General features: G+C 46.8%; 1 protein-coding gene across 1 annotated transcript in view; it reads left to right on the forward strand.

Annotated features, from left to right (window-relative positions):
• Positions 1–24,528, forward strand: part of LOC134350782 (regulator of G-protein signaling 17-like) — a 157,746-nt gene that overhangs the window by 54,626 nt on the left and 78,592 nt on the right. Inside the window, exon 3 of the mRNA XM_063056468.1 lies at positions 22,861–23,000. Coding sequence (XP_062912538.1) covers positions 22,861–23,000 — 140 coding nt within the window. The remainder of the gene's footprint in view (positions 1–22,860; positions 23,001–24,528) is intronic.

Consider the following 24,528-nt stretch of genomic DNA (forward strand, 5'->3'; position numbering starts at 1 on the left):
AACTTGTTACAAATCTCTCCTCATTCTCTTATGCCCTAACTTCTTCAACCTTCCCCTCTATATCTGTACCTCTTGAGTGATAAGTCACCAGGAGTACAACTGTGAGCGTCTTTCTGTAGTTCAGCAAATTGTTTCTAACTAGTGAAGTCCTCTGTTCAATGTGAAGTCCACTTATCAATGTTTCTTTGATGATTGCTGCTGTTCCTTTGGGTCTGGGGCCAACATATCGATGCAGTTACAAAGAAGGCATGACAGCGGCTATATTTCATGAGATTTGGTAAGCCACCAAAGGCACTTACAAATTTCTACAGATGTACCATGGAGAGCATTCTAACTGGCTGCATCGCCCTTTGATACGGGGAGTGGGGAGGAGGTGGAGGTTGAGGTTAACTGCATAGGATCGAAATAAGCTGCAGAAAGTTGTGATCTCAGTCAGCTCCATCATGGGCACTAGCCTCAGCAGCATCCAGGGACATCGTCAAGGAGCGATGCCTCAAAATGTTAGCATCCATCACCCAGGATGTGTCCTGTTCTCATTGCTACCTTCAGTGAGGAGGTACAGAAACCTGAAACCCCACACTCAGTGATTCAGGACAGCTTCTTCCCGCCGTCACTGGATTTCTGAATGGACATTGAACCCATGAACCCTACCTCAATACTTTTTTTTTCTCTTTTTGCACTATTTATTTAATTATTTTAAATAACAACAAATCTCACGACATGTGCCAGTGATATTAAACCTGGTTCTGATTCTGTTGGGGAATGAGGTAAAAAGCCAGGGGCTATTACCTGAGGCAACCTCTCCCTAGAAAGCTTGATGAGAACCAATTAGTAGTTGGTTTATTACTGTCGCGTGCCCTGAGAAACAGTGAAAAGCTTTTGTTTGTGTGCACCCAGACAGATTATGCCATTCCTGGGATATTGTGTTCAATTCTGGTCGCCTCATTAGATTAGATTAGATTAGATTATGAGGACACACAGTCCTTTTTTATTGTCATTTAGTAATGCATGCATTAAGAAATGATACAATATTCCTCCAGTGTGATATCACAGAAACACAAGACAGACCAAGACTGAAAAACTGACAAAAGCCACATAATTATAACATATAGTTACAATAGTGCAAGCAATACCGTAATTTGATAGAAGAACAGACCATTGGCACGGTAAAAAAAGTCTCAAGGTCTCTCGAAAGTCCCAACATCTCACGCAGACAGTAGAAGGAAGAAAACTCTCCCTGCCATGAGCTTCCAGTGCCGCAAACTTGCCGATGCAGCACCCTGGAAGCACCCGACCACAAACCGACTCTCAGTCTGTCCGAAAACTTAGAGCCTCCGACCAGCCCTCTGACACCGAGCACCGAGCACTATCTCTGCCGAGCGCTTCGACCACGGCCCTGGCCGCCAAGCAACAGGCAAAGCTGAGGATTTGGGGCCTTCCCCTCAGGAGATTCTCGATTGCACAGTAGCAGCGGCAGCGAACCGGGCATTTCAGAAGTTTCTCTAGATGTTCCTCCGTGCTTCTTACGTCTGTCTCCGTCAAATCAGGATTGTGCATGGCCCCATTTAACAAATACAATATCATTTCACTGGAGAGGCCGCGCGCGCTGCGTTACGCCGCCATCTTCTCCCTCCTCCTCCATTATAGGAAGGATATGGAAGCTTTAGAATTAGCCTATTTTTTTTCTTGTAAGCATTAGGGCCAAGAAACCTCCTAGCCTCAGGGCCATCCAGATCCCCATCTCCAACAACTTTCCCCTCTCTTATGCCTGCGTCTTGTAGCCTTAGACATCACTGCTACAGCAAAATGGTTCCTCCAATCAAGCCATCAATGTTCTCATAATTTTGTCCATCTGGTTCAAAGTTCAGAGTAAATTTTATTATCAGAGTACATGCATGTCACCATATACATCCCCGAGATTCATTTTCTTGTGGGAATCCTCAACAAATCTATAGAATAGTGACTATAATAGGATCAATGAAAGATCAACCAGAGGGCAGAAGACAACAAATTGTGCAAATGCAAATAGAAATAAATAGCAATAAATAATGAGAACATGAGATAATGAAATAAAGAGTCCTTAAAGTGAGACCATTGGTTGTGGGAACATCTCAATGATGGGGCAAGTGAGGTCCCTCAACACTAGCTCCATAGCCACAAAAGCATAGCAGCGTCTCTACTTTCTGCAAAGGCTGAGAAAAGTCCATCTCCCACCCCCCATCCTCACTACATTCTACAGAGGATGTATCGAGAGCATCCTGAGCAGCTGCATCACTGCCTGGTTAGGAAATTGCACCGTCTCAAATCGCAAGACCCTGCAGCGGGTAGTGAGGTCAGTTGAGAAGATCATTGGGGTCTCTCTTCCCGCCATTACAGACATTTACACCACACGCTGCACCCGTAAAGCCAACAGCATTGTGAAGAACCCCACGCACGCCTCATACAAACTCTTCTCCCTCCTGCCATCTGGCAAAAGGCACCGAAGCATTCGGGCTCTCATGACCAGACTATGTAACAGTTTCTTCCCCCAAGCCATCAGACTCCTTAATACCCAGAGTCTAGACTGACACCTACATCTGTTATTATTATATTGTAATTTGTCCTCCACTGTGCCTATTGTCTTGTTTATTATTCATTGTACTGCCCTGCATTGTTTTGTGCACTTTATGTAGTCCTGTGTAGGTCTGTAGTCTAGTGTAGTTTTTGTGTTGTCTTATGTAGCCTTGTTTTGTCTCACTTAGTCTAGTGTAGTTTTGTGTTGTTTCATGTAGCACCATGGTCCTGGAGGAATGTTGTTTTGTTTTTACTATGTGCTGTACCAGCAGTTTATGGCTGAAATGACAATAAAAAGCGACTTGACTTGAGTGCTTTTTTATTCAAGAGCCTGATGGTTTGAGGGGTAGTAACTGTTCTTGAACGTGGCGGGGATCTCTGACGATGGATGCTGGTTTCCTGCAACAGTGTTTCATGAAGATGTGCTCAATGGTTGGGAGGGCTTTACTGGGCTAAAATCATTATCTTTTGTAGAGTTTTCCATTCAAAGACATCTGGTTGGACTGATCTTGGAGAACTGTGTCCAGTTCTGGTAGCCTCATCATAAGAAGGATGTGGAAGCATTAGAGAGGGTGCAGAGGAGATTTACCAGGATTCTGTCTAGATTACAGAGCAAGTCTCATGAAGGATAGTTTGAATAAGCTATGGCTTTTTTCTTTGGAGTGAAGGAAGATGAGAGGTTTACAGGATGATAAGAAATATAGATCGTGTGGACAGTCAGGGACATTTTCCCAGGTCAGAAATGGCTAATACAAGGCAGCCATAACTTTAAGGTGATTGGAGGAAAGTATAGAGGGGATGTCAGAGGTAGGTTTTTGACACAGAGTGCTGGGTGCGTGGAACGCACTGACAGGGGGTGGTAGAGCAGATACTGTACATTAGTGGCATTTAAGAAGCTCTTAGATGGGTTGGGGGTGGAGTGGTGATTAGTGGTTGTAAGAGGGTCTTGAGACCAAACGAGAGAAATGTAATGTTTTATTATACAGCCATGGGCTAACATGCCCACCTTCACTCCCCACAGGTCCGTGAGCTGAGACTGAGCGAGGGAAATATGTTTTATCACATACCCATGGGCCAACAAGCCCACCCTCACTCCCCACAGGTGCGTGAGCTGAGGTTCAGTTCATTGAAAGGTTAAAGCCACCCCCCCCCGCCCATGACTGATGAAAGGAGGCACAAGGGGCCGAGTGTCCGTTACCTTTGTTTTAGGACACACACCGAATGCTGGGGGAACTCAGCAGGTCGGGCAGCATCTATGGAAATGAATAAACAGTCAACATGTCGGGACGAGACCCTTTTTCAGGACCGGAAAGGAAGGGGGAAGAAGCTGGAATAAGAAGGAGAGGGAGGGGAAGGGGTACAAGTTGGCAGGTGACAGGTGAGACCAGGTGAGGGGGAAGTGCTGACTTTTGGCTGTGACTTAACCCCACATGGGCTCCCTGAATTGCAGGTAGGTAAAGAGGATTGGGTGCTCTGTTTGTAGCATCCCAGTTGGCTGATGCAGGGTCATGAGGTCAGGAGAGGAAAATACATTCATATATATATGAACTGATGAGGAGCAAACTGAGATTCTGAGAAGCTCTGGAAAATTTGACAGGGCATTTGTCACACTGGGGTGAGCTGAAACACGAATACTGGTTGGCGATTCTTTAATGATCTTAATAAGTTCTAATTAAGGTTTCCGTTCTCCTCAGAGCCATTAAGCATAGTTTATTTAAAGCAGTTTCTTGTTCCACTGGTGTAAAAACAATTCTTCCAACTCCCAGAATGGAGGATCTTCTCCAGAGTAGGTTACATCGGACTCTGAGAGTTACAAGTAATCAGAAAACTAATTGGGAAGTTGGCCATTAATGCAAAGGGGAGTGGAGTATAAAAGGCCGTAAGACCATAAGACTAATGGAATGGCAGAGCAGAATTCGGCCACTCGGCCCATTGTGTCAGCTCTGCCATTCCATCATGGCTGATTTATAATCTCTCTGTACCTTGTCCTCCTGTGTCCTTCCCGTAAACTTTGAAATCCTTCCTAATCAACAATCTATCAACCTCCACTTTAAATATACTCTGAATGACGTGTCCTTCACTTCCATCTGTGGCAATGAGTTCCACAGATTCACCCCCGCCCCCCCGATTAAAGAAATTCCTCCTCATCTCTGTTCTAAAGGGACATCCCTCAATTCTCTCCGCATCCACTCTATCCAGGCCTTTCAATTTTTGAAAAGTTTCAATGAAATGCCCCTCATCCTTCTAAACTCCAGCGAGTCCAGGCAAAAACACAGAACATAGAAATTTACAGCACTATACAAGCTCTTCGGCCCATGATGTTGTGCCAACTTTTTAACCTACTCTGAGATCAATCTAGCCCTACCCTCCTCCACAACTCTCCATTTTTCTATCATCCAGGTGCCTGTCTAGGAGTTTCTTAAATGCCTCTAATGTACCTGCCTCCGCTGCCACCCCTGCAGTGCGCACTATATATCACAAGATCACAAGGAGCAGAAGTAGGCCATTCGGCCCATCGAGTCTGCTCTGCTACTCTACCATGAGCTCAACTATTCTCCCATCTAGTTCCAACTTCCAGCTTTTTCCCCATATCCCTTGATACCCTGACTAATTAGATACCTGTCAATCTCCTCCTTAAGAGCCCTCAATGATCGGGCCTCCACAGCTGTATGTGGCAACGAATTCCACAAATCCACGACCCTCTGGCTAAAAAAGTTTCTCCTCATCTCTGTTTTAAATGGGTACCCTCTAATTCTAAGACTGTGTCCTCTTGTCCTGGACTCACCCACCAAGGGAAACAGCCTTTCCACATCTACTCTGTCCAACCCTTTCAACATTCGAAGTGTTTCTATGAGATCCCCTCTCATTCTTCTATACTCTAATGAATACAGTCCAAGAGCCAACAAACGTTCCTCATATGTTAGCCCCCGCATTCCAGGAATCATCCTTGTAAATTTTCTCTGAACTCTCTCCAATATCAGTACATCTCTTCTAAGATAGGGGGCCCAAAACTGCACACAGTATTCCAAATGAGGTCTCACCAGTGCCCCATAGAGCCTCATCAACACCTCCTTACTCTTATACACTATTCCTCTCGAAGCAACACAAAATTACTCTAGACTATGTAAGACAACACAAAAACTACACTAGACTACAGACCTACACAGGACTACATAAAGTGCACAAAACAGTACAGGGCAGTACAATAAATAATAAACAAGACAATAGGCACAGTAGAGGACAAATTACAATATAATAATAACTGATGTAGATGTCATTCTAGTCTCTGGGTATTGAGGAGTCTGATGGCTGGGGGGAAGAAACTGTTACATAGTCTGGTTGTGAGAGCCCGAATGCTTCGGTACTTTTTGCCAGATGGCAGGAGGGAGAAGAGTTTGTATGAGGGGTGCGTGGGGTCCTTCACAATGCTGTTGGCTTTACAGGTGCAGTGTGTGATGTAAATGTCTGTGATGCCGGGAAGAGAGACCCCGATGATCTTCTCAGCTGACCTCACTATCTGCTGCAGGGTCTTGCGATTTGAGACGGTGCAATTTCCTAACCAGGCAGTGATGCAGCTGCTCAGGATGCTCTCGATACAATCTCTGTAGAATGTAGTGAGGGTGGGGGGTGGGAGATGGACTTTTCTCAGCCTTTGCAGAAAGTAGAGATGCTGCTGTGCTTTTGTGGCTATGGAGCTGGTGTTGAGGGACCTCACTTGCCCCATCATTGAGATGTTCCCACAACCAATGGTCTCACTTTAAGGACTCTTTATTTCATTATCTCATGTTCTCATTATTTATTGCTATTTATTTCTATTTGCATTTGCACAATTTGTTGTCTTCTGCCCTCTGGTTGATCTTTCATTGATCCTGTTATAGTTACTATTCCACAGATTTGTTGAGGATGCCCAACCTCACACAGTACAGCAGTAGAATTGTTAATGTTCTAATTTGTTCTGTATTTAATTTAAATGCTTAATTTGTTACTTAGTCAATTGGTAATTTGTCTTTTTTTAAATGCCTTTTTAATTATTTCTATGAAACTTTGACTAATTGGGGCAGCCATTTAATTGTACTGGTCCTGAGGTGCCCCAATTAAGTGAAATCTATTGTATTTCCTTTGGAGGTAATTCAGAGAGCTTTCGCGGCCATGTCCTGGGGTTTCCGTAATGGAGGCTGTGTAGGTTGAGACTATACACTTTTATCCATCTCTCACTGGTGTGAGCTCGATCACACTGGCTGGTGATTATTTAGTCATCTTAATAAGTCATCTAATTAATGTTTCCAGTCTCCTCAGAGACATTAGCATAGTTTATTTTAAGTAGTTTCTTGTTCCACTGAACGACGCAGGATGGTGTAAAAACAAGTCTCCCAACTCCCAAAATGGACCATCTTTTGCAGGGTATGTCACATGAGATGCAGAGAGTTACAAGTAACCATTATGACAGTTGGGAAATTGGCCTTTATTGCCAAGAGGAGCGAAGTATAAAAAGTCGGAATCTCCTGGCATAACGTGGAATTGGTTTATTATTGTCACATGTACCAAGATACAGTGAAAAGCTTGTCTTGTACGCAGTTCATGCAGATCAGGTGCATTGAGGTTGTGCAAGGTAAAACAATAACAAAATACAGAATAAAGTGGAACAGCCTCAGAGAGAGTGCAGTGCAGGTAGATAATTAGCTGCAAGGTCATCACAAGGTAGATTGTGAGGCCAAGCATCTGTTTTATCATGCAAGACTTCTGTTCAAGAGTCTGATAACAATGGGGTTGAATCTTCCCTTGAGCCTGGTGATGAGTGCTTTCCGGGAGAGTGGAGAAAAGAGAATGTCCTGGGTGGGTAGGATCTTTGATAAGGCTGGCTGTTTTACCGAGGCAGCGAGGGGTAGGTCAAGTCCGTGGAGGGGAGGCTGGTTTCCATGGAGTGCTGAGCTGTGTCCTTTAACGTCATGAGCATTTACTTTCTGCAGCAAGAGTCTAAAAACCTTGTTGCACGTGTATAAAATGGTAGTTAGGCTACACATGGAGTGCTGTGTGCAGTTCTGGTCCCCCATTACAGGAAGGAAATGGGGGCTTTGGAGAGTGTGCAGAAGAGGTTCACCAGGATGTGGTCAGCACAATGCCAGTACGTCACTGGGCGCCAGAGTTTGCAGTTCAATTCTGACATCATCTGTAAGGATCCTGTACCCCGTGGAATACGTGGGTTTTCTCCCATGTGCTCAGGATTCCTCCCACATTCCAAATATGTACCAGTTGGGAGGTTAATTGGTCATTGTAAATTGTCCCCTGCTTAGGTGAGGGTTAAATCCGGGGTAGCTGGGCTGTGTGGCTCGCAGGGCCGGAAGGGCCGATTCCATGCTGTATCTCAGTAAGTAAGTAAATAAATAAATGACTCTGAACCCTAAGGAGAGGTTGGACAATCGGGAGTTATTTTCTCTGGAGTGTCAGAGGCTGGAGGGAGACGTAGGAGTTGGTATGAAGTTGAGTGGCAGGGTGGCGTAGCACAATACTTTACAACACCAGCAATCCAAAGTTTGTTCATTTCCTGTTGCCGTCTGTAAGGAGTTTGTACGTTCTCCCAGTGACTGTGTGGGTTTCCTCCGGGTGCTCCGGTTCCCCACACAGACGTACGGGTTAGTGTTAGAGAGTTACGGGCATGCTACGTTGGCACTGGAAGCATGGCAACACTTGCGGGCTGCCCCCAGCGCATCACCAACAGTGACGCAAAGGTCACATTTCACTGCAGAGTTCGATGTGTCGGCGTATATCTGGCGAATAAAGGTCATTTTAAAATTTTAATCTTAATCTGTTTATAAGATTACAAGAGTCATAGATAGGGTAGACAGTCAGAATCTTTACCCCAAGGTAAAGTCAAATTTGAGAGGACATGAATTTAAAGTTAGCAGGTAAAAGTTGTAGGAACGTTAAAAGAGTGTATTTTGCATAGAGAGTAGTTTGAGATTAGGCTGAGCGAGCTGGGGCTTTTCTCTTTGGAGTGAAGGAGGATGAGAGGTGACTTAATGGAGATGACGAGAGCTATCGACCGAATGGATAGCCAGGGACTTTTTCCCAGGGCGGAAATAGCTGATACAAGGGGAGCATAATTTCAAGGTGATTGGAGGAAAGTTTAGGGGCATATTAGAGATAGTTTTTTCACTCAGACAGTGGAACTGCCAGGGGTGGTGGTAGCGGCAAATATGTTAGGGACATTTAAGAAATTCTTGGATAAGCATGTGGATGATAGAAAAATGAAGAGTTATGTTGGAGGGAAAGGTTAGATTGATATCAGATTAGGTTAAAAAGTTGGCACAATATTGGGGGCCAATGGGTCTTTACTGTATTGTACTGTTCTATCTTCCAAGATCCTAATCTGAAACTGTTTATAAATTTATGAGAGGCATAGATAGGGTAGACAGGGTCAGAATCTTTGTCCCAGGGTAGAAGTGTTCAGTACCAGAATACATGCATTTAATGTCAGAAGGTAAAAGTTTAAAGCAGGGCTATTTTGCAAAGAGTGGTGGGTGCCTGGAATGTTCTGCCAGGGACTCCCATCGTCAAGGCCTCCCACTGTCCAGGCCATGCTCTCTTCTCACCGCTACGATCAGGCAGGCAGTATAGGGGCCTGAGGTCTCACACCACCAGTTCAGGAATAGTTATTACCCTACAAAACATCAGGCTCCTGAACCAGCGTGGGTAACTTCACTCACTTTAACACTGAACTGATTCCACAACCTACAGACTCACTTCAAGGACTCTATGACTCATGATTTCAGTATTTCTTTTTCTTTCCACATTTTGTCTTCTTTTACACACTGCCAGTCTTTATTTATGTATAGCTTTTCATAAATTCAATTGTGTACCTTCATTTTCCTGAGATTGTCCACAAGAAAATGGATCTCAGGGTTGTACACGGTAACGTATAAGTATTTTGATAATAAATTTACTTTGACTTTGGGTTATGGTGGAAGAAGGTTTGACAGAAGTGTCGAAGAGGCTGTTATCCACGTTGGCATGTAGAGAATTGAGGGATATGGATCCCCTATGGGAGTTGGGATGAGTTTAATTTGGCAGTGTTCAGCACAGACATTGTGGGCCGAAGGGCCTGTTTGGGCTGTACTGTACTATGTTCTATTAACCATCTGTAAATCAATGCTCCACTGCCTCTGCTTTATCCACAACACACTTTCCTTCCTCAATAGACTGGTTAAACATGATTGTCCTCGCAAATAATCACAATTTTGGCAAATTACATCAAAAGTTTCAATGTACCCTGCTGTAATATATTTAGTAACAGCTTCTAATGTTTTGCTGAGCTAACTGGTCTGGAGGCTCCTGCTCTCTGCCTCTGTTTTCAGGTATGGTTCAGTTGAATGTAACCCTCCCGGAATCCAATGAATTTGAGAAAATTAAAATTAACGCTGCAGGTCACCACTGCCCCCCACCATCAGTACCTGCTGTCAACTCCCTAGCCGCACACTCAACCACCTCACTCTCCTCACCTCTCCACACTCTCACAGACACTTCCACATCCTGTCTCCAATACACAAATACAGATACGTACACTCTGTGCGCGCGCAACACACACACACACACACACACACATGCGCGCACGCATAGACACACGCACAGACACACACACAGACACACACACACACACACACACACACACACACACATGCGCGCACGCATAGACACACACACAGACACACGCACAGACACACACACACACGCACACGCTCACACACACACGCTCGCACTCATAGACACACACACAGACAAACACACATACATACACAGATTGATTGTATGTCCATAAAGTGATGCTAGGCTCAGGAGTGATGACGTGAGTTGACTCTGACGGGAAATTATAAAGTGGTGGTGATTGGGGGCCCTATAAAGAAGGTGGGGGCGGGTGGGAAGGAGAAGGCTGGTAGGTTCCAGGTGAAAAACCAGTAAGGGGAAAGACAAAGGGGTGGGGGAGGGGAAGCAGGGAGGGGATAGGCAGGAAAGGTGAAGAAGGAATAGGGGAAAGCACAATGTGTAGTAGAAGGAGGCAGAACCATGAGGGAGGTGATAGGCAGCTGGAGGAGGGGGCAGAGTGAAACTGGGATGGGGCAAAGGAGGGGGAGGGAATTACTGGAAGTTGGAGAATTCAATGTTCATGCCAAGGGGCTGGAGACTACCCAGATGGTATATGAGGTGTTGCTCCTCCAACCTGAGTTTTTAGATTATGAGAACACTCAGTCCTCTTTTATTGTCATTTAGAAATGCATACATGCATTAAGAAATGATACAATGTTTCTCCGGAGTGATATCACAGAAAACAGGACAAACCAAAGACTAACACTGGTAGAACCACATAATTATAACATATTGTTACAGCAGTGCAAAGCAATACCATAATTTGATGAAGAACAAACCATGGACATGGTAAAAAAAGTCTCAAACTCGGGAGTCGATTGACTCCCGAGTCCCTGATAGCAGGCGGCAAAAGGGAGAAACTCCCTGCCATAAACCTCCAGACACCGTCAACTTGCTGATGACTTGGAAGCAGCCGACCACAGCCGACACTGAGTCCGTCCGTCCGACCGAAAACTTCGAGCCTCCGACCAGCCCCTCCGATACAGCCTCCCGAGCGCCATCCTCTGCCGAGCGCCTTCGACCTCGCCCTGCCCGCTGAAACAAGCAAAGCCGAGGATTTCAGGGCCTTCTGCTCCGGAGATTCCGGTTACCACACAGTAGCAGTGGCAGCGAAGCGGGCATTTCAGAAGTTTTCCAGATGTTTCTCCGTACTCTTACATCCGTCTCCATCAAATCAGAATTGTGCACAGTCCCCTAGTTGACAGATAACAGCCGTCGCGCCGTCATCTTCTCCTCCTCCATCACGGCAGTAGAGGAGGCCATGTATGGACATATCCAAATGGGAATGTGAAGCAGAGTTGAAGTGGGTGGCAACTGGGAGATCCTGTCTGTTGTGGCGGATGGAAGAGAGGTGCTCGATGAAGTGGTCCCCCAATCTGCGCTGGGTTTCACCGATGTAGAGGAGGCCTCACCGGGAGCACCAGATGCAATAGATGACCCCAACAGATTCGCAAGTGAAGTGTTGCCTCACCTGAAAGGACTGTTTGGGGCCCTGAATGGTGGTGAGAGAGGAAGTGTAGGGACAGGTGTAGCACTTTCGTATATATACGGGTGGGTTAGAGAACACTATATGTACAGGTGGGGTTAGAGAACTCTATATATATATATAGGTGGGGTTAGAGAACTCTATATATACGGGTGGGTTAGAGAACTCTATATGTACGGGTGGGTTAGAGAACTCTATATGTACGGGTGGGTTAGAGAACTCTATATGTACGGGTGGGGTTAGAGAACTCTATATGTACGGGTGGGTTAGAGAACTCTATATGTACGGGTGGGTTAGAGAACTCTATATATACGGGTGGGTTAGAGAACTCTATATGTACGGGTGGGTTAGAGAACTCTATATGTACGGGTGGGTTAGAGAACTCTATAGGTACGGGTAGGATTAAGAGAACTCTATATATACGGGTGGGTTAGAGAACTCTATATATACGGGTGGGTTAGAGAACTCTATATGTACGGGTGGGGTTAGAGAACTCTATATATACGGGTGGGTTAGAGAACTCTATATGTACAGGTGGGGTTAGAGAACTCTATATGTACGGGTGGGTTAGAGAACTCTATATGTACGGGTGGGTTAGAGAACTCTATATGTACGGGCAGGAGGGAGGAACGAGGCTTGTTTTGCTGCTGCTGTTGCGTTGTTGTGTTCTGTGTTGTTCTGCTGGGCATTGTGGGTGTGCCATGTTGGCGCCAGTATGTTTGGTGACACTTGCGGGCTGCCCCCAGTGCATCCTTTGGTCGTGTCAGTTGTTGACGCAAACAGCACACTTCACTGTATGTTTCGATGTCCGTGTGATAAATAGCCTTCAATCCTGATCTTGCGAAAAGTGTCTGCAGGCTTTCCTGTGTCCCTCGGTTCACCGGTGTGACAGCATGTCATTAAATAACGTCTGAAGGCTAATGAGGCAAACAGTCCACTGGGCAGGTTGATGTAATTGCACAGGCTGGGATTCCTGTGATCGGTTTAATGACTGTGTGCAGAAAATCTGCTCTAAAGCTGCCACGGTCCTTCAGGGGTTAAGCTGTCGCTTGATAGCCCTCCCCATCTCTGCAACTCCGTGTAGACACAGGGAGTGGTGAACTGAGAGTTGTGAGAGCCATAGCTGTGGGAACGGAGTGAATTTATTCTGCCCCTGCTAGCATCTACCCCTACACCTGTGTCGGTGTTGGTCTGATGGAATGACCTGGGTGGACCCTGTATTCTCCTGTATACGGTTGCAGGCATTGGAAGCCAAGGTAACTTGTAGGATTTATCTGGATGTGGAGGTTTCAGCACAAGGGTCTTCCTGTCACTCAGGGAGACAGCCTAAGATATTGTGGGGGATTTAGAGAATTCTTGCATTTTATTGCTATGGATATGGGAATGCAGGTCCATAATTCCTTGAAGGTGGCATCACAGGTAGATTGGGTCGTAAGGAGAGCTTTTGGCACATTGGCCTTCATAAATCAGACACTTGAGTGCAGAATAACACGCACAACATTCTGGAGGAAACTGTCATCAGGTCTTGGCCACAAATGCCCACTGTTCATTCATTTTCATAGACGCAGCCCGACCTGCTGAGCTCCTCCACCACGTTACGTGTGTTGCTCTGGATTTCCAGCATCTTCAGAAATTTATTAATGTGTGTGTGTTACTCAGATTTCCGGCATCTGCAGGAGTTTATTACTGTGTGTGTGTGTGTGTGTGTGTGTGTGTGAGAGAGAGAGAGATACTCGGATTTCCAGCATCTACAGAAGTTTATTAGTGTGTGTGTGTGTGTGTGTGAGAGAGAGAGATACTCGGATTTCCAGCATCTACAGAAGTTTATTAGTGTGTGTGTGTGTGTGTGTGAGAGAGAGAGAGATACTCGGATTTCCAGCATCTGCAGAAGTTTATTATTGAGTACATGAGTTGGGGTGATCATAAACAGCACCCAACTGGAGAACGGAAATCTGAGAAGATGTAGTTCACTCACCTTCACTGATTGAGTAGAAAAGGCAGCAACTCACGGCAGTTTGAAGCTTTGATCAGTGCTCAATCGGCATTCAGGATTGATTGGCAAGAACAAATTAAACTAAGGCAGGGGCTTGCGGACCGGTCATTGCTGGAGCGCTCTTTGTTGGAGTGGACAGAGTCAGAGTGAGGATTTTGCAGCTTTAGCTCTTCGAGGCTTCAACGAGGAGAGGCTTAAGTGAGAGAAGGCAAAAGAACTGTAGGTAGCGTATCCACCACCAACCCCCCCCCCGACTTCCTGCAATTTATTGCTCTCCCTTCTTTATCTTTGCTCAGTTAGAACAGCAGAGATGCCAGGCAAGATAGTGAAATGCTCCTCTTGTGGGATGTGCGAAGGCAGGAAGATCTCCAGTATCCCTGATGACTACAACTTTAAGAAGTGCATCCAGCTGCAGCTTCTAACTATCCACGTTGAGGGGTTGGAGCTGGAACTGGATGAATTCTGGATCATTCGGGAGGCTGAAGGGGTGATAGAGGACATACAGAGAGGTAGTAGCACCCAAGGTGCAGGACACTGGAAACTGGGTGAGAGTCAGGAGTCACAGCAGTCAGGTCTCTTGCACTGCGTCTGGCTCTGGGACTCAGAACGGAAGGGGCTGTGAAGAGGGGTGCTGTGGTGATAGGGGATTTGTTAGGAAGGAGGCTCTGTGGATGAGAACGAGACTCCTGGATGGTGTGTTGTCTCCCGGGTAACAGGGACTTGGATATCACCGATCGAGTCCTCAGTATTCGTAAGTGGGAAAGTGAATCGCCAGAGGTTGTTGGATATGTAGGTACCAAGTACATGGGTAGGACTAGTGACAAGGTTCTGCAAAGTGAGTTTAGGGAGTTAGATGCTACGTTAAAGGGCAGGACCTCCAGGGCCAAAAGGGTCAGACCAGTTACTCCCACAGATCTGGATTTTGCAGATGACATAGTCCTGCTCTCTGACCAGATGGAGGAAGCACAGCAGCTACTGACAAAAGTGGAAAATGAGTACAGTAAAGTTGGACTTCACCTAAGCGCTAAGAAGACAGAGTACATGGCATCTAACTGCAAGGAAGGTACTCTCAAGACAGTAAAGAATGATACCATTAAGAAAGTCTGTGACTACAAGTACCTTGGGTCAAGAATGATGAGTTCGGAGGAGGACATAAAGATACGGAAGGCACTGGAGTGGAGGGCTATGAACGACATGAAGGAAATTTGGAAGTCGAACCTGACCGGAGGGCTTAAAAAGGGTATTTTCATAGCAGCCATAGAGTCCATTCTCACGTACGGATGCGAGACGTGGACACTCACCAAGACGATGCGAAAGTCTCTAGCTGGTTGCTATACACGAATGCTCCAGACGGCTCTTGATGTGAGTTGGCAACAGCACGTGACAAACGTCGAGCTCTATGACGAGCTACCCATGCTCACCACTAAAATCGAGGCGAGAAGACTGCAACTAGCAGGGCACTGTCTACGCCACCCCGAGCTACCTGCCAGCCTAGTCATCATATGGGAGCCCAAGCACGGGAGGATGAACTCTGGGCGCCCTCCCAAGACTATGGTCAACACGCTCCTGGAAGACAGCGGTGCAGGTAATGTAGATGAACTGAACACACTGATGAGGGAGAGGGAGAAGTGGAGAGTCCGTCATCGTGCCTGACGCCGGCCCCCTAGGCCTGAGTCGACGTAATAGTAGTTGTGGTACCTCCAGGGTTGTGATCTCAGGATTGCTACCCATGCCACATACTAGTGAGGCCAGAACTAGGAAGAACAGTTTAACACATAGCTAAGACGTTGGTGTAGGAGGGAGGGCACTTTTGAAACATTGGGCTCTCTTCCCGGAGATACGGAACCTGTACAGAAGAGAGGGTTTACATCTGAACTGGAGGGGGACTAATATCCTAGAGGGAAGGTTTGTTAATGCTGCACGGTGGGGTTTAATCTAGAGTTGCGGGGGGATGGTAACCAGAGTACCAGAACAGTTAGTGGAGAGGTTGTGGAGACTGATGTGGTTCAGACCTTGGACAAAATCAGCAATCAAAAGGTTGAGCATGGTGTGACTAATAACTTGAGTTGCACATACTTCAATTCAAGAATTATTGTTAGAAAGGCGGTGTCCTCAGGGTGTGGATCAATACCTGGAATTAAAATATTGTAGCCATTAGTGAGACTTGGTTACAGAGGGCAAGACTGGCGGCTCAGTGTACTAGGGTTCAATTGTTTTAGATGCGACGGAGCGGGGGCGATTAAAGAAGGAGGGGTGATGTCACTAGACAAGCAAAATGTCATGGCAGTGCTCTGACAGAACTGACTGGAGAACTTGTCCAGTGAGGTGTTATGGGTGGAACTGGGGAATTAAAAAGGTATGACCATGTTAATGGGGCTATATTACAGACCACCCAACAGTCCAAAGGATTTAGAGGAACAAATTTGCAGAGAGATAAAAGACGGTTTCAAGAAACATAAGATTGTTTAAGCAAGTGATTTTAAATTTCCACATATTGACTGTGACTCCCATACTGTTAAAGGACTGGATTGGATAGAGTTTGTCAATTGTGTTCGGGAAAGTTTCTTTCATCAGTACGTGGAAGTCCCACTGAGAGAGTGTGCAATACTGGATCTGCTATTAGGGAATGAGGTAGGACAGGTGACAGAAGTTTGTGTAGGGAAACACTTTGCATCTAGAGATTACAATCCCATTCATTTCAAAGTAAATACACAAATAGATAGGTCTCATCTGCGGGTAGACATTCTAAATTGGAGTTCAGCTAATTTTGATGATATCGGAAAGGATCTGGCAAGTGTAAATTGGGACAAGCAGTTTTCTAGCAAAGGTGTACTAGGTAAGAGGCTGACCTTCAAAACAAAATCTTGGGAGTATAAGCTTATGAGTCTGTCAGAATAAAAGGTAACGATAACAGTTTAGGAAACCTTGGTTTTCAAGAGATATCCAGGCCCTGGTTAAGAAAAACAAGGAGCTGCATAGCAGGTATAGTCAGGGAGGAACAAATGAGGCACTTATGGAGTATAAGAAATGCAAGAGAACACTTCAGAAGGAAATCAGGAGGGCTAATAGAAGGCATGAAGTTGTTCTAGCAGACAAGGTGAAGGAGAATCCTAAGGGATTCTACAGATATGTTAAGGACAAAAGGGACAAAATTGGTCCTCTCGAAAATCAGAATGGTAATCCATGTGTGGAGCCAAAAGAGATCAGGGAGATCTTAAATAATTTCTTTTTGGAACTGTATTTACTCCGGAGATGGACACAGAGTCTATAGAAGTGAGGCAAAGCGGCATCAACTTCATGGACCCTTTACAGAATACAGAGGAGGAAGTGTTTGCTGTCCTGAGGCAAATCAGGGTGCATAAATCCTCTGGGTGTGACAAGGTGTCCCCTTGGACTTCACAGGAGAGAAGCGCAGAAGTTATCGGGGCCATAGAAGAGATATTTAAAACATCCTTAGCAACAGGTGAGGTACCGGAGGACTCAAAGATCGCCAATGTTGATCTGCCGTTCAAGAAAGCCTCTGAACAGAAATCAGGAAATTATAGGGCAGTGAGTGACATCATGTGTGAGAAAGTTATTGGAAGGTATTCTAAGGGACCGGATAGATAAGTATTTGGAAAGACATGGACTGATTAAGAATAGTCAGCATGGTTTAGTACATGGTGTTATGTCTAAAAAGTCTTAGCGAGTTTTTCGAGGACGTTACCAGCAAAGCTGATGAAAGCAAGGCAGTGGATGTTATCTACATGGACTCTACCAGGGCACTTGACAAGGTCCCACATAGGAAGTTGGTCAAGAGGGTTCAGTCGCTTTGAATTCAAGATGGGTAGTAAATTGGATTAGGCATTGGCTTTGTGGAAGAAGCCAGAGAGTGGTAGTAGATGGTTGCCTCTCTGACTGGTGGCCTGTGACTAGTGCCACCTGGATTGGTGCTGGGTCCGTTGTTGTTTGTCAGCCGCAGACAAAGGCAAAATAGCTTTTGTTGAAGGGAGTGAACGCTGGAGGGCAGTACTGGTGGGTGAGCCAGCCCCCAACCCAGTATCGATTCCAGTGCGCCCGCCGCGCCTCTGCTCTCCTCCCTCACCGCCTCCTACCCTGGGTGGATGTAACAAGAAATGCCATGCCAGCTCCCTGTGCTTGCACGGATTTGATGGGTTGAATGGCTTCTGCCCAGTTGCTGAGCTAGTGGATATGGGGGTAATGATGGAGCTGATTTAGATTTCAAGGTATTTTACAAAGTTCCTTACGTGGGAAGATGAAAGCCCATGGAGTAACTGGCCGGTAATCGAGAGTTGCATGCAGAGATGAGGAAAGGAGGCGGTGAATAATTCGGCATGCTTTGGGTGCAGTTGGGGGGGGTGGTGGATTGGAATTAATTATCAGTGCTACAGTGATGGTTTTTTGCTTTGTTCTAGTTTGTGCAAATTGATAGCATATTACTGGTTAAGAAATGCAAGGTGGTTGAGCAACACACACACACACACACACACACACACACACAAAATTCTGGAGGAACTCAGAAGGTTGGGCATCACCTATGGAGGGAAATAAACAGGCAATGTTTCTGGCTGAGACCCTTCATCAGGACCTCTATTCTCCCCTAGATTCTGTCTGACCTGCTGAGTTTCTCTGGCATTATGTGTGTATGTGTGTGTGTCACTCTGGATTTCCAGCATCAACAGAATATCTTGTGTCTCTGTTTAGCTTCCCTGGTGCTAATCATTTTACCCGAGGATTTGTGAAAGATGGGAGTGCAGGGGTGGGCTGTCCACACTCCCATCAGGCAGAAGACACAAAAGCCTGAAAGCGTGCACCACCAGGCACAAGGACAGCTTCTAAAATCGCAATGTTCCCCTGGTATGATGAGATGGACTTTTGCTCGCAACAATCTACCTCATTATGACTTTTGCACCTCATCCTCTGCCTGCACTTCACTTTCCCTGTAACTGTAACACTTTATTCTGCATTCTGTTATTGTTTTACCTGGTATTAGCTCAGTGACTCTCAAACATATTTGTGTAACTGCCCCCTTGGCTCCCAGATCCATCCCCAGTGCCACCCTCTCCCTTTCTGGCCATCAAAACTATAAAGAATTTTCGTTTACAATGCACAGAAAAGAAGAAAATAGGAACTGCAAATTCAAAGCAGTGACAAGTAATTGCAAAAATTATTCAGATCTATTTAAAGCGACAAATAAAATTATTTCTTAATTTAATTGCAGTAACAGCAATTTTCATCAACAATTTTTGAGGGTACATTAGCATTCGAACTATTCACTACTTCATTGCTTTTTCACCTTTCAATGGGATGGATGGGCTTGGTGCAGTGACGTCAGCTTCTCAACATCAGGCTGCATGTCACTCAGAGGGAGTCTCAGATCCCCCGGCTCAGTAAGTCTGTTTCGTTGCAGTCTGCTTTAGCATTGAGCAATGAAATGTGATATGAAGCATGCAATCCATCAGTGTTTTGTTCTGAAGTGCTGGCAAGCCTGTTTTGAAGTGTTTTCCATTTCTGAACGTTTTCATGAAGTGACTGAAAGTAGGCCAAGCTCTTTGCTTTATCAGAGGGTATTCTCTTCAAATATTCAAGGAGCCTGGACAGTTTCGTTGCCTCATCTAAAAAAAAAAATCTTTTCCACACTACAGACACAATGGCTGCTATCTACACTTCTTTTTTGCTTGGCCTGCTTCTGCCATTTTTGTCAGGGATTTACAAACCATGGTCAACTACTTCAAAGTTGCTGGTGAACACAGCAGGCCAGGCAGCATCTCTAGGAAGAGGTACAGTCGACGTTTCAGGCTGAGACCCTTCGTCAGGACTAACTGAAGGAAGAGCTAGTAAGAGATTTGAAAGTGGGAGGAGGAGGGGGAGATCCAAAATGATAGGAGAAGACAGGAGGGGGAGGGATGGAGCCAAGAGCTGGACAGGTGATTGGTAAAGGGGATATGAGAGGATCATGGGACAGGAGGCCCAGGGAGAAGGAAAAGGGGGAGGGGGGGGAGAAAACCCAGAGGATGGGCAAGGGGTATAGTCAGAGGGACAGAGGGAGAAAAAGGAGAGAGAGAAAAAGAATGTGTGTATATAAATAAATAACGGATGGGGTACGAGGGGGAGGTGGGGCATTAGCGGAAGTTAGAGAAGTCAATGTCCATGCCATCAGGTTGGAGGCTACCCAGACGGAATATAAGATGTTGTTCCTCCAACCTGAGTGTGGCTTCATGTTTACAGTAGAGGAGGCCGTGGATAGACATATCAGAATGGGAATGGGATGCGGAATTAAAATGTGTGACCACTGGGAGATCCTGCTTTCTCTGGCGGACAGAGCATAGGTGTTCAGCAAAACTATCTCCCAGTCTGCGTTGGGTCTCGCCGATATATAGAAGGCCACATCGGGAGCACCGGACGCAGTATATCACCCCAGCCGACTCACAGGTGAAGTGTCGCCTCACCTGGAAGGACTGTTTGGGGCCCTGAATGGTGGTAAGGGAGGAAGTGTAAGGGCACGTGTAGCACTCGTTCAGCTTACAAGGGTAAGTGCCAGGAGGGAGATCAGTGGGGAGGGATGGGGGGGACGAATAGACAAGGGAGTCGCGTAGGGAGCGATCCCTGCGGAAAGCGGGGGGGGGGGAGAGGGAAAGGTGTGCTTAGTGGTGGGATCCCGTTGGAGGTGGCGGAAGTTACGGAGAATAATATGTTGGACCTGGAGGCTGGCGGGGTGGTAGGTGAGGACAAGGGGAACCCTATTCCTAGTGGGGTGGCAGGAGGATGGAATGAGAGCAGATGTACGTGAAATGGCGGAGATGCGTTTGAGAGCAGAGTTGATGGTGGAGGAAGGGAAGCCCCTTTCTTTAAAAAAGGAGGACATCTCCCTCGTCCTGGAATGAAAAGCCTCATCCTGAGAGCAGATGCGGCGGAGACGGAGGAATTGCGAGAAGGGAATGGCATTTTTGCAAGAAACAGGGTGAAAAGAAGAATAGTCCAGATAGCTGTGAGAGTCAATCGGCTTATAGTAGACATCAGTAGATAAGCTGTCTCCAGAGATAGAGACAGAAAGATCTAGAAAAGGGAGGGAGGTGTCAGAAATGGACCAGGTAAACTTGAGGGCAGGGTGAAAGTTGGAGGCAAAGTTAATGAAGTCAGCAAGTGACTTCACTTGTCGTTTAAGTCCAGCGTCAAGCACTGCGATCACTATAGGGGAGAGTTATGAAGTCATAATACCTCAGGTAAAACTTGACTCTCTGCCTGAAGGCACATAAAGTGGGGCAGTGCAATCCCGGTTGGGTCGTGAGTTAGAGAAATGTCGCCAGGAGCATTTTGAAGTATTCCATTGAATGCTGTACCCTAATTCACAGGGTGTGTCACTGCATGATGAGAGTATGAGGACCTACACTGTACTATGGTATTAAAACAGCAATAATGCACTGGCCAGGCCCGGAAAAGCACAGTTTCTTCAGTCCATATTTCCAATGATATGCTAAATACAGAGGTGTCTCATTACTTTTCAACTATATTGTGCTTCAAGCAAAGCCCAGGAGGTTAGCAAGAGATGATTACCTGATCATTACATGATTATAAGGCACAATTGCTTGCAAAAAGTAATATATATCTTAAATTAAGCCTGTAATCCCTAGGCTGCCCCCTTGCTATCAAGCACCGGCACTCACACCCCTCCCCTCACACTGTCTCCTTTATCTTCACAAACAAGAGAAAATCTGCAGATGCTGGAAGTCCAAGCAACAGACACACACAAGATGCTGGGGGAACTCAGCAGGCCAGGCAGCATCTATGGAAAAAAGTACAGTCAACGTTTCGGGCCGAGACCCTTCAGTAGCACTGAAGGGAAAAAGCTGAGGAGCAGATTTGAAAGGTGGGGGAAGGGGAGAGAGAAACGCCAGGCGATAGGTGAAACATGGAGGGGGAGAGATGAAGCAAAGAGCTGGGAAGTTGATTGGTGAAAGAGACAGAAGGCCATGGAAGAAAGAAAAAGGGGGTGGGGGAGGAGCAGCAGAGGGAGGTGATGAGGCAAAGAGGTAACATGAGAGGGGGACAAGGGGAGGGGGAGGGGGAGGCGTTACTGGAAGTCTGAAAAACCACTGCTCCCGCTGTGGCCTCTTGTATGTTGGTGAAACCTGATGTAGACTGGGAGACCGCTTCACCGAGCATCTATGCTCCATCCTCCAGAACAAGCGGGATCTCTCTGTGGCCACCCATTTAAATTCCACTTCCCATTCCCATTCCCATTCCCATATGTCCACCCATGGCCTCCTCCACTGTTGGGATAAGGCCACACTTAGGTTGGAGGAACAACCATAAGACCATAAGACAAAGGAGCAGAAGTTGGCCATTCGGCCCATGGAGTCTGCTCCGCCATTTTATCATGAGCCTGATCCATTCTCCCATTTAGTCCCACTCCCCCGTCTTTTCACCATAACCTTTGATGCCCTGGCTACTCAGATACCTACCAATCAATCACCTTATATCTCGTTTGGGTAGCCTCCAACATGACGGCATGGACATCGATTTCTCAAGCTTCTGGTAATGCCTCCCCCACCGCTTCACGATTTCCCATCCCCTTGTCCCTCTATCATGTTATCTCCTTGCCCACCCATCGCCTCCCTCTGGTGCTCTCCTCCTCTTTTTCTTTCTTCCATGGCCTTCTGTCTCTTTCACCAATCAACTTTGCTTCATCTCTCCCCCTCCAGGTTTCACCTATCATCTGGTGTTTCTCTGATCTCCCCTCACCTTTTAAATCTATTCCTCAGCTTTTTTTCTCCAGTCCTGCCGAAGGGCTTTGGCCCGAAACGTCAACTGTACTGTTTTCCGTAGATGGTGCCTGGCCTGCTGAGTTCCTCCAGCATTTTGTGTGTGTTGCCTCCTTTATCTTTATCGCCCCCAGTGGGGTGAAATCACTTACTTTAGGAAACACTATTCTAACTCAATTGAATTGATCTGCCTGAACAGTATGCAAGACAAGATTTTCACTGTACCCCACTTACATGAGGTGAAAGGCTAGGGGATTACACCAGGTCTCAAAGTGAGCCCAAGTCACCAGGTGAAAGGTGAAGTGTCAGCATGCCCGTCCACGTTGTGTCAGCCTTGTGGTCGACAATACCCCGAGCACAGAGGTCACCCAGGTGAAGGATCGGCTGTTTCACTCACCTCTCCCCCTCCCCGTCCTCTCTCCCTTTAGTGCGTCGGCTCGGAGCCAGCAGTGATGGGGAAGAGGCCGGAGCTGAGGAGCGGGGGAGGCTGCAGCGAGCCACCGCCATCGCCCAGTCACAGACCCAACGCCTGCTGCTTCTGCTGGTGCTGTTGCTGTAGCTGCTCCTGGTAGGTTACTCCGCACCCCACACCCTCTGCGCGTGCACGGGCTGGCGCTGACTCGGGTGGTGGGAGGGCGGGCTGGAGGAAGCGGAGGAGGACCCAGGCGTAAATGCGGCACTGAAAACAGGTTTGGGTTCACTGGGGTAGAAGCAGCAATTATTACCCTCTCCTTGCATCTGCCGGGTGGGTGAAGATCATCCTGGTCATGCTCTCTTCTCACTGCTGCCATGAGGAAAGAGGTACCCAGCGCCTGAGATAACCACACCACCAGGTTCAGGAATAGTTATTACCCTTCAACCTTAGAGCTTTGATCAGCGGCCAATCTGGACATTGGAAGTTTGGACAGGAGGCCTACTGGCTGAGGACAAAAGGCAGGAGTGGGTCATGGCAATGTAATAGAGCTTTGACCAGCAAACAATCGTCGCTGGGATTGATTAGTAAGAGCAAACTAAAGGAAGGTGGGGGCAAGTGCAGCGGCCATCTTCTGAATGGACATAGTCAGAGTGGTGACCTCAAGGGGTCATTAAAGAGAGGCTTCACTCAGAGAAAGCAAAAGAAAGAAAAGCTCAAGTGTTTTCCTTCTGGATATCGACTCATCCAGGACAGTAGGGATGACGGGCAGGATACTGAAATGCTCCTCTGGCAGGGAGACCTCCCGTGTCCCTGACGACTACAGCGGCAAGAAGTGCATCCAGCTGCAGCTTCGAAAAAGCCGTGTTGACGAGTTGGAGCTGGCACTGGATGAACTTCAGATCATTCGGGAGGCTGAGGGGCTGATAGATAGGACATGTACAGACCCAAGCTGCAGGACACAGGAAAGTGGGTGACAGTCAGGAAGGGGAAAGGGGTTAAGGAGCCAGTGCAGAGTACCCCTGTGTCCAACCCCTCAACAAAAGGTATATTATTTTGGATACTGTCGGGGTGGGGGGGGGGGGATGACCAAACAGAGGAAAGTTACAGTGCTTGGGTCTCTGGCACTGAGTCTGGCTCTGTGAGTCAGAAGGGAAGGGGGGAGAAGAGGCTTGCTGTGGTGACAGGGCACTTGTTAGCCAGGGGAACAGAAAGGAGGTTCTATGGGCGAAAACGAGATTCCCAGATGGAATGTTGCCTCTCGGGTGTCAGGGCCGGGGTTATCTCGGATCGAGTCTTCAGCATTCTTAAGTGGGAGGGTGAAGGGCCAGAAGTCGTGGTAGGACGGGTGACGAGGTAATGGATAGAGAGTTCAGGGAGTTAGGTGCTGTGTTAAAGGGTTGTGATCTCAGGATTGCTACCTGTGCCATGTGCTAGTGAGGCCAGAATTAGGAAGCTTATACAATTTAATACCTGGCTAAGGAGTTGGTGTAGGAAGGAGGGCACAAGATTTTTGGATCATTGGGCTGGCTTCCAGGGAAGGTGGGATCTGTACAGAAGGGACGGTTTACACCTGAACTGAATGGGGAATAATTTCCTAGAGGGAAGGTTTGTTAATGCTACACGGTGGGGTTCAAACTAGATCTGCAGGGGGATGGGAACCAGAGTGCCAGGACAGTTAGTG

This window comes from Mobula hypostoma, chromosome 8 (assembly GCF_963921235.1).
Source record: "Mobula hypostoma chromosome 8, sMobHyp1.1, whole genome shotgun sequence".
NCBI lineage: Eukaryota > Metazoa > Chordata > Chondrichthyes > Myliobatiformes > Myliobatidae > Mobula > Mobula hypostoma.